We start from the raw sequence: 10,867 nt of genomic DNA on the forward strand, positions 1-10,867 counted from the left end.
TCTGTGAAGTAACACTTTGGCCTTTGTGTCCTTTCCCACTGTATCATTTGTGTAACAAAGCATGCAGACGTTGAATTCCCCCTGTAGGAAGCAGCCACAGAGAAGGTAGTGCTGTGCTGACAGAGTGTTGTTGCATCAAGTGAAGTGAAACACCATTGGTAGGTAGCAACTGCTCTGACCTAACAATGGCTGACCCATAATGGGTGGAGTTTAACACTTTTGTAGGAATGTTTTACATTAGCTGAAATGTAATGTAAAGGTTATTCAACAAATCTACTGCTAACAGAGTTTGAAGTGACCAAGGTACAACTGTGTGTTTTTGTGAAACTCCAACCATCACGAGGCCACAGTCGGACAACAAAGAACACCCACTGGTACAGTATGACACCCTTTGTACCTTCCTGCTAAGATGGAAAAAATACCGAATAACTCCACCACTCTGTCGTACGCATCAATTGAGCCAACCATAAATAAAAGTCCTTTTTTTGTTCTGACTCGCTCAGGGGCATTAGTTGGATGGCAACTCGGTAAAATATTGATGATGCTTTCTGAGGCAACATCTCACACAAAGATTTCGGGGTAGCTGTCTGGCGAATCTGTAGTGCTTCTTCATTCTCAAGTTCAGTTTCAAAAAGTATTTTACTCAAATTTAACCAATCGAGACGCATTTTTAGGTTGTATCGAATGTAAGCCATATTAGCAATATGTCTGCAATAATGATTTATACTGAATGCTGACAAGAAATTGCTATAAAGCGAGAAGTGGCTATTGTTAATCTTAGTCTATCATTATCAAACTCTTCACCTGACCAAACTGAATAGCTACTTTAAGTTATAATCCTAACATTTTCATGAAATCAGACCCGGTTTTTGACACTTGGTGTATTCAGTGGTTACCTCTCTATACAGTGTTCTCCATTATTAGTGCCGGATTCCACCATCACCATGCTTCATATGGATACAACTTGAATTAATATGAATGACTTTTTGATCAAATGTGCAACTGGCATACACCAAAAATATAACTGTTATATAATTTCATTCACTAGTGAAGCTTTTTTAAAATGGATAGCGTTAACATCCTGTTTCCGTTTAAATAAATTAGACTGTGATATTTGTAGCACTGTATATTTATTCAGATGCACTGGTCCCAACAACACATATAAGAATGCATTAATATTATGCAACAAGTTGTATTTGGGTAAATATTACTTCAACTGCTTTACTTGGGTGCTATGTCTGACTAACAATGACGAATGCCCTACAGATTTGTGCACATTACAGAGGTTCACAAGGGCAATGTTGGGGAGCCCCTACATGAATTTATAATAAAAGCTTTTGATTCTGCTGGTAAATTCCACCGGATCTATTCCTGGTGAAAAAATTCAGCATGCAGCATGCAAAGAGGAAAGAGGAAGAATGAGCGGAAGAAGACACACCACTCACATGATTAAAAGACCAAGAATGTTTCATACACATTATGATCTTCAAAATAAACCACTAAAAGTATTAGTGGTCATGTCTGCCGTATTTAATCCTTTCTATAACATTTTTGGGCTCTTTTTACAACACTTGTGTGATACAAGTTAAAAATGATGGGATGAGTTTTTAATTGTTATTTAATGAAGGTGAAACAGATGACGAATAAGGTAAAAAGACTATTTATGCAGTTCTGATGATTTTCTGCAAGTTGTTGGATTTTTCTCTGTTTTGCAACCAGAAGCTGATTCGGCACATTAGTTTGGTTCGGTGCTACATAGAAGTACGGCCCGATAAAATTCAAGAGGAGGAACCGTTTCACAAATTAAAATAAAACATGCTTATAATGTTAATCATGTCTCAGCCACTGCAGTCTGTCACGGTCTGCTAGCTGCCTCACTGCTAAGTACTGTATTTACAACATCAACAGGGGTTTGGAGCTCTGGGATTGTCTGTCAGGGGAAATGATGAGTCTGGCTGTCATTGTACTTGTGATGACATAATTCCTTCCCAAAGTCACACTTAATTTGCACTGTGGAGGGAATACGTACCTACCTACAGTCAGACTTTAGTTACACTTGCACTGCAGTGGCGGCCTGGGGATGGGATGGAGAGTGAGTGTTAATCACAAAATGAGGAGGATGTGGAGAGGGAACAGAGAAAGGGAGAACTGCAAATATTCTGACCAGGAAATAATCATCTAAAACTGAGTAGACTGAAGTGAAATAATAGGCTTAGTCACTCTTTTATTTATGTACGTAGTCAGGCAGAGAACGACTTGACTGCCACTATTACCTAATGCACATATGTCCCACAATTTCACGCCCGCTTGCTGTGAAAACACAGAAATTTGCTGACTGTTCAGATGCTATTCTGGGCATGGCCACATACTGTATCATTCTTACATGGGATCAATTGCCTGTTAAAGATGGTATCATCTCCTGTTACCTTTAATTACACGTATGGATCCCTTTATGACCATTACTGAAGCCACAGTGTGTCCATGCAGTACACACATCTCGGATGTCTTCTGGGGAAACTAGATGACATGAAACTGTATCCTGCATCCTCTTGTTAGCTGTATGTAGGTCATATAGATCCATATGAGTCATCTCTTATCATTAAGCTTAAATCCATTTAATATTGTATACATATGTCTCATACATATGCATAAATATGTATCATATGTATACACACACAGTCTGTGTGTTATGTTTTTATGAGGTAAAAATCTGGCTCATGTGGAAAGAATATTTGCAGAGTTGTGATGAGGCAACGGAGTAAGACACACAGTGGTATTATCATACACATTAGAACATGCATGATAATGTAGGACAGGACTGTTTATGACTACAAGAGAACAATGACACACATGAGGAAACTGTCAAGTGTTGCCACATAAACACAATTTCACAAATGACTTGTAGGAGTCTATTTAGAAATGGTAACTTTTATCTGATTGTAGCCTGTTGTACTGAGAAATTGGCCGATAAAACACATTAGCTCGAGAGCAGGCAGAAACAACAAGGACATGAATATTATTTTTTTTTAAAATTGGTCTTGAAGATAACTTAGGAGCAATCTAACCTAATGGATCTGATAATTACGATTAGTAAATGATTAGGGTAAATAAGGGTGGGATGAAATGTGGATGAGGATAAAACATCTCGTTGGTAAGTAGATTTATGTCTACTGTTTACACCTCAAGCATTTGTTATATTGCAATAATAAATTTCTTTCCATTTACAAATAGTTAAAATGGTTCAACACACAATATATTCCCAATTTCTGGCTCACAAATATGATAAAAAATACTCATATTATGGGTCTTGTCAGTTTTGCTAATAATTCATTAGCTTTTTTTTCTAAGAAAGTCCTTGAGAATGGCCTAAACCAGTGAGATTTGTGCCATTTTTCATCTTATCGAATTTCACTGTTTTGTTCCCAATTCCTAAAAAATCATTCCAATTAACAGAAGACAGATTGTAGGTGATGGTACAACTCAAAGGGAAAACACAGGAAGAACATAGGGGAAGTCAAAACATCAAACTACAAAACACAGTTGTACAAAACTCAAGGACACCGAAAAGAAAAAAAAAACATAATCACACAGACAACAGCAACATATGTGAATTCAAAGCAAATACAACTTAATCCTATTCACATTGAAAAGGTAAAGCATACACATTACAACACATGAACACAAATGAACAAAACCACAACATAATACTCCACAAAAATACTAAAGATGAACACCCCGTGTTACAAACACAGGAAATAAATAAGCACAAAAAAACCCAAGAAATGAAAAAAACAACAACTACACGTACAGTGAGAACTGAAAGGAGAGAGACAGAGAGAGTGAGACCAAGTGAGACCCTTGAAGATCTCGAGGAGTGATTGGGAGTGGGCAATCAAAGAGGTGATTGACCGCTTGACCTTGGTGGGACATGCATATTGCAGGAATCGCAGGAAGTTAAATGGCCAACAGTCAAAGAGAAGAAACTGAAAAGCTAATAAAAAAATAAGTTGGCAAAGACATCTTATGCGTATATCTATGAAATAAATCACAACTGAAGCACACAAGAATGAGTTTTTAGACAGCATGAGAATCCCTCTTTAAAAGCAAGACGGAGAACAGGGACATCAGTGTTCTATCTTTTTCGAATTTTCATGTATGGTTTGTCTTCCCCTAAATCATGATCTTTTGAAGAAGTTGGTATCCAGCTATCTATTTAAACATACACTGGGTGGGGGCTGCACCCTGTACAGGTCATATGTCTTTCACAGGGCTATGAAACGCTTCAGAGTCAGGGGCCTTATTACAAAAACTTCCTTAGTCTAAAATCTAGTCTAAAAGGCTACACAAACTAAAACTGTTGGAGAAGTTAGCATCTATGTTAGTCTGTCACAAGAATGTGATGAAAAAATATGATAACCTGTTAGCTTTAAATTTCCCAAACCATATATTAATGTATATATGCCTCTGACTCTAAGATTCACACCTATATCTTATTGCCCATTATGGCCAGCTAGCTAACAAGTGAAAAGATAAGTAAGACAGCTAAGAAGTAATGATACGAGGTCTGAGACAGGATAGGAATCAGCCATGAGTTGAGCTTGATTTTAGCTTGATTTGATTTGTCAAAGAGTTGGCAACATATAGATCAAATCTCTCTAGAAAGCACCAAATACAGTTCATTTTTCCAGTGCATAAGGCTCAACAAATTAATACATACGAACTATAAGATATAAGGTTATTATCACTGATAAGGACCATTACAAATCCCCAACCTAAATATACAAATCACTGTGTACAACGTCCCTGTAAGAAGGCCAAACCCTGAAGCATCGACCTTATGACTTCAGCACTTATTTCTTCAATAGGCTCCTGATTTGCTTTAAAGAGGGATTTTTATAGCACCTAAATTGCAGTTTATACATAAGAACCATCAAAACTGAAGCAATGTCAGGGACCTGTAAGTGAAGGGCATGGACAGCTCAAGGCTCGCTTACCTTAGACAGCATGTAGCCACTTTTCAATCAAACGTGTCAGAGCGTTTGTCTGTCTGTTTGGTCAGTAAGTGTTTCAGTCACCGAGTGCAGATTATAATCCTTTTGATTTCTATCCAGGTCTCAACAGTACAAATACAAAAGGTCCTGAACTTTGGACTACACTAGGCACTGAAAGCACAGATACATGGTCTAGGGAGTAGTATTTCAGATGCATAACACGCTCACAACACAGTATTTTGTGAAGCGGTATCGTGATAACCGGCCTGGTTTACATCGCACAATAAAAGTTGAAAATCGTCTGTTTGTTTTCAGCGTGGCATGTTTCAAGATGTACTATCCCTTGACCCTAATGGCTCCACTGACCCCAGTGACCTTGGGCCTTGGAAAGATGATTGTCGCACAGCACTGCACTCAGTCTCCCCCGAGTGTGAGGCTATCAAAGCTGGCCAATTGATTTTACATGAACTACAGGATATGTACATGTAAGTACGCACATATTTGAGCCTGAAAGTGCCATTAAAGGTTCAGCCAATGCCTGAGTGAGTTTGTGAGTCTAACCTGCGCATGAGTACATGTACATATTGAATAAATGTATACAACTGTTAAAAAAAGAGGGTATTTCTCGAGGTAATGCCTTTTCTATATTGCAGTGTGTGCATTTGTTTGCCAAGGTGGAGGCCCGTGGGGTAGGGAGTAACACGAATAAACACAGTAGAGGGGAAAAACTAAATTAAGCCGCACACGACAGCACGAACACAACACTCAGACGGCATTGAGAGGACAGAGACACAGTGTATAACACGTAAGAATGAAAAAGCCCACATACACACGCGTGATATGACACAACCTGAAGAGAGAGACAACAACAACACAGAGGCACATCAGACAACAACGTGACCCACTGTTCCCGTTCAATCTTCTACAGTGTATGTTTTATTAGTTATTGACACAGGACACGACAACTGGGTTATTATTTTTTTTTTTCTTCACTCGAGCTGCTGGATGTGTTTGCACATGTGCGCGCCCACACGGACGCGCTCTTGCACTCGTGTTTGGAAGATTTAAGCTCTCACATACACACACACACACACACACACACACACACACACACACACACACACACACACACACACACTCACATATATGTGCATACTACTTGTTATGGGTGTATATCACAGTGCAATCCCATTTTCATTCCAAAGATTTTTTTTTCACACAGAGTTCACAAAATTGATATTCAAGCGAGATATTGGGCTGAGGTTAGGTTTGATTGGTATAAAATACAGATGCTGGGCCCTAAAATGTCATTTGCCACCCAAACCTTATCATTCAGATTTAAGTGCAACCTAACCTTAGCTCAACCGTTTACCTCAATCTCTTTAATCTGTAATATTTAGTGGAAGTGAGAGCACACTTTCCCCACTTTCAGGCACAGAGAAGACACCTCCACGGGTGACACTTACAACTCCATGGAACATGTAGACAAAACACTGTGGAAATGGTTGTGTATCTGTGGTGTGGAGTCATGCACAGTGTGTGTGCAGCTGTGTTAAAGTGGTTGCTGTACCGGTGTAGTCATGTCGTGGTTTGTGCACCTGCAAAACATGCTACGTCACTGAGAGCCAGATCAAACTTTCTGCAGGTTTTCACTCAACTACGGGCTCCTTGATTGTTTTAACTTTTTGTTAGTGTTACCTCTGGTCTACGGTTTGATCCAGGATGAGGTGGAGTTTGCATTGAGGTCCTGCTGTAACAGAGACCCTTCCATCTTATACCAATCCTCAGTCAGAGGGGAGTCTGGGCTGGGTGCCAGGGCTGCTGCCTCTAGTTTGTTGTCAACAGGGGGGTGTTGAAAGTTTGGAGGGAGTGTGAGGGAGTGTTTTAGTGCAGGTTGGCGGCAGTGGTGGTGGTTGGATTGCAGTAGTAAATGAATCAAGGTGTCAGGTTTTCATGAGCATGAAGATAATGCACATGGGGTTTAAAAAAAAATTAATAAATAAAGGGGAGGGAGGGTTATGGTGTAGCACAAAGGAAAAGAAAGGGAGAAATGAGGGCATGGGTTTAAAGATGGGGCAGAGGAGGAAGGAGGTTAGGAGGGTAAATGTGAGGCAAGGTTAGGAGGGGAGATTCGGGGGGGGGGGGGGGGGGGGGAGGGAGGGAGGGAGGGAGGGAGGGAGCAAAATTAAAAGAAGGACGCAAGGCAGGAGAGAGAGAGAAACAGAGAGGGAGAAACAGAAGTGACGAGAAGTAAATTAATGCATGGTCAACTGTCTGAGTCCAGAAGACAGAGAAAGACAGAGATCCTTAATGAGCATGAATGAATGTGACATCGTGGGAGACAGAACAAAATTCACAGACACCGTGGAAAGATGGGAGACGGAGAGGAAGAGCGAGAAAAAGGAAAAGGAGAGAAGTAGAGGACAGAAAAAACCTTGTCTGACAGAGGAAAGGAAAACATGATACCAAGCGGTGATGGAAACACAGAGAACATGAGTGTGAAGAGGTGGAAACAAACAGAGCAGAGCAGAAGAGCTGTGTGTGTGTTGCAGCTGTATGACTGTATATATATGTGTGTGTGTCTTACTGCTAGCTGTGATCGGAGCCTTCGATCTGCAGTCGGTCAGTTTCATGAGACAGTTTGATTAATCCAACCCACCTTCCCTTAATGTTCAGATCGGATCTTATGTGCATACAGTACCTATGTGTACTTATCTGCATCGGCTGCACACTGGGTGCACGTAATATACATGTCCACAGTATGTTACACCTGGGTATCTTGCTGTGTGGATCTGTTTTACATAAGAGGTGTGTGTTTATGTATCCGTCTCCTGGTGTGAAACGTACCTTTCCGCACATTCCCATCTGTGGCACGGAATTCCCTGGTGTTGAGCAGGAAGCAGGCACGGTCCTGCTGGTAGCGTTCCCGGGTAGGCCCCCGCCCGATAGGGCTCCTCTCGTCTGGACTCAGCACCTGGTCGATGGTGGGGCAGTCCTCGTTAGCCAGGGCGGCCGAGGCTGCATCACCGTTCTGCTTGGAATCTGGAGGGGAAGGTGGAGGCAAAGCAAAGGCGGGACCATGCACAGGAGGATTATTGTAATCTTTTCTTTTCTTTTTTTTTTCAAAAACGCTTTCAGAACCTTTTTTTTTGTTGATCATGTTTGAGAAAATAAAGCAATTTTGCAGATTGGCATTTTGGGTTCTTTAAACAGTCAACAAAGTTTGAAAATACACTGCAAACATACAATGCTGTTACACTGAAAAGGAGAAACTTCATTTCACACACACTTCTGAACTCTGCATTGGCGGTTTTACAAAAAAAACCCTGACTTGAGAAACTTCTTTGTTACAGAATTTTTTTTTTTTTAATAAGTTAGCAATAAGATAATACATGTTATTTTTTTCTAACTTGACATTATTTTTGAATTTTAAAGACCAAGAAATCAATCAAGAACGTGAGCATTACATGTATATACTGTATAATATTGTATTATATAATGTATAATATTGGAGATCAGAATAAGAACAGTTGATTGTAATGAAAGTGACTGATCAGTGACGTTAAAAATGAATAAGTAAATAAATCTGTGAATAAGAAAACTGATTGTTTATACATGAAATGTTAGGTCAAGTCAAATCCAGTCCTGTGCCATTAACATTTTTAAACATATTTTGGTGCTAATCGGAAAAACATTGTGAATCACAAGTATTTTGGCCAGGGTAATTGTGACATGAAATTTAATTAACGCCCCGTGCCTATTGTATACACAGTGGGCCTGAGCGTTGGTAAACTGTGAAGTCAGAGGACTGCCTTGGAAAGCTGTCAAGCACGTTGAGTGGAAACTAATGTTCATTGATGATTTGGAATCACTGCTGTTGTGTGTCGCCCACACATTCACTGAGGCCGTATGTTAAAATATGTTACCAGGCGAGTGTGCTGCTCTGTGTTGTGCCGGAGCATGTGGCGATGATGATACTGCGACGCAGACTTGGAGCCAGTCATCAAAATTTTGGACTAATACGACTTCCTGCTGAAAGATCTACTGACACAACCTACAAGAAACCCTTTTAGACTGGAAGGAAGCCAAGCAGACGGGATGTAGCGAGAGCACTGATGAAACCAATATTTTCTGGCTCACTGATGACTAAGGCAGTAAAGTAATGCATTAAAGGTGCATTATTGTTGCATGTGACTGACGCCCTGATGTTGCAGTATGTAAAGAGCCAACAAGCAGCTGAACTGCCTCTCCTGATTTTACTGCTAATGCCAGAGAGAGAAAAAAAATGTGGAGTCGGCCCAAACTGAGATGCATTAAGCAGTTTTAACAGATAATTGAGTTTGTTTTCCCTCCATGGTGTTTGTTTTGAACTGACAGATGGGTGCCTTAAGGCAACCGTGGAACCTACCAGTTGATCATAAATTACACATGAGTTCTGATGGGCCAGTGATTTCTCGGGGGTGGATCCAGAATCAACTATGCACTTTCTCTAGATACTATGGCACTCTAATCCTCCCCCAGACCTCTGAAATGATGACTGTGCAAGCTATACAATACGACTTGAACTTGATCACTCTCCACTCAACAGACACATTTGACACTCTTTTATGTGTTTTTAGGTTAAAAAACAAAACAAAAAAAACAAATCTCTCACCTCTGTTAATCTCTATAATCTCTTCTTGAGCGAGAGGACAGTCGCCCCCTATGCCTCCAGACCCCATCACTCCACCCAGAACATTTCCCAACAGCCTCTGCGGTGACGCGGTCGCCATGGCCAGGGCATCCGGCTTGCAGTAGTTGGGGGACCCTGGTTGAGGCGCTCGGGGGATATGCTTGTTCTTCTTTTTGGGCAGCTTTTGCTTGGCCATGGCCAGAGAGTAGTACATGCCGAAGTTGTTGACAATTACAGGTACAGGCATAGCAATGGTCAGCACACCAGCCAAGGCACACAGTGCGCCCACCAGCATCCCTGACCACGTCTCTGGATACATATCTCCATAGCCCAGCGTGGTCATGGTCACAACAGCCCACCAAAATCCAATGGGAATGTTCTTGAAGTTGGTGTGGGCGCTGGCAGTTGGGTCATCTGGGTCGGCGCCGATACGTTCAGCATAGTAGATCATAGTGGCAAAGATGAGGACACCAAGGGCCAAGAAGATGATGAGCAGGAGGAATTCATTGGTGCTGGCACGCAGGGTGTGGCCGAGGACACGGAGACCCACAAAGTGGCGGGTCAGCTTGAAGATTCGGAGGATACGGACAAACCGGACCACACGGAGGAACCCCAGGACATCCTTGGCAGCTTTGGAGGAGAGACCACTCAGGCCCACCTCCAGATAGAAGGGCAGGATGGCAACAAAATCGATGATGTTGAGGGTGCTTTTGAAGAACTCCAACTTGTCTGGGCAGAAGGTGACTCGCAGCAGGACCTCAATGGTGAACCAGATGACGCACACGCCCTCCACGTACGTCAACCAGCTGTCGGTCACCACCTCATATACAATCTCCTCGTGGGTCATGTTGCCCACGGTGACGATCTCTGTCTTGTTGATAATTGTGTTGAAGGCCTCATGCGTCTCCATGCAGAAAGTGGAGATGGAGATGAGGATGAAGAATAGGGAGCCAAATGCCACATACTGGAGGACAGGAAGAGACAAGAAAAAGAAAGCGAGGGAAGGAGAACAAGTCAGTTGCAGATCGATAAAATTCAGCAGGGCAAAGGGAAGATAAAAAAACGCCTTGGTGAAGTTTGTAAACTCGAGTCAAAAACAACTTAAGTATGTAAGACCTGAGTACACAAATAAGTTTTAAATACTAAGCAATGTATTGGAGACTTCATGCATGCATGTCATTCTGCATTGGTCACATACTGACAT

At 41.4% G+C, this 10,867-nt stretch overlaps 1 protein-coding gene across 6 annotated transcripts in view; it reads right to left on the bottom strand.

Annotated features, from left to right (window-relative positions):
* kcnc3b (potassium voltage-gated channel, Shaw-related subfamily, member 3b) overlaps positions 1–10,867 on the bottom strand; it is a 52,700-nt gene that overhangs the window by 12,886 nt on the left and 28,947 nt on the right. For 2 of the 6 annotated variants that reach the window (XM_037080599.1, XM_037080597.1), the window contains exons 3-5: positions 9,646–10,627; positions 7,839–8,033; positions 2,034–2,074 (exon numbers count right to left, since the gene is read on the bottom strand). In XM_037080599.1, the coding sequence (XP_036936494.1) occupies positions 2,040–2,074; positions 7,839–8,033; positions 9,646–10,627 (1,212 nt within the window). In that variant the 3' untranslated portion in view covers positions 2,034–2,039. Of the gene's footprint in view, positions 1–2,029; positions 2,075–6,689; positions 6,819–7,838; positions 8,034–9,645; positions 10,628–10,867 lie in introns of all 6 variants that reach the window. The other 4 variants (XM_037080596.1, XM_037080598.1, XM_037080595.1 and 1 more) reach the window with 4 other exon arrangements.

Source organism: Acanthopagrus latus, chromosome 20 (assembly GCF_904848185.1).
Source record: "Acanthopagrus latus isolate v.2019 chromosome 20, fAcaLat1.1, whole genome shotgun sequence".
Lineage (NCBI taxonomy): Eukaryota > Metazoa > Chordata > Actinopteri > Spariformes > Sparidae > Acanthopagrus > Acanthopagrus latus.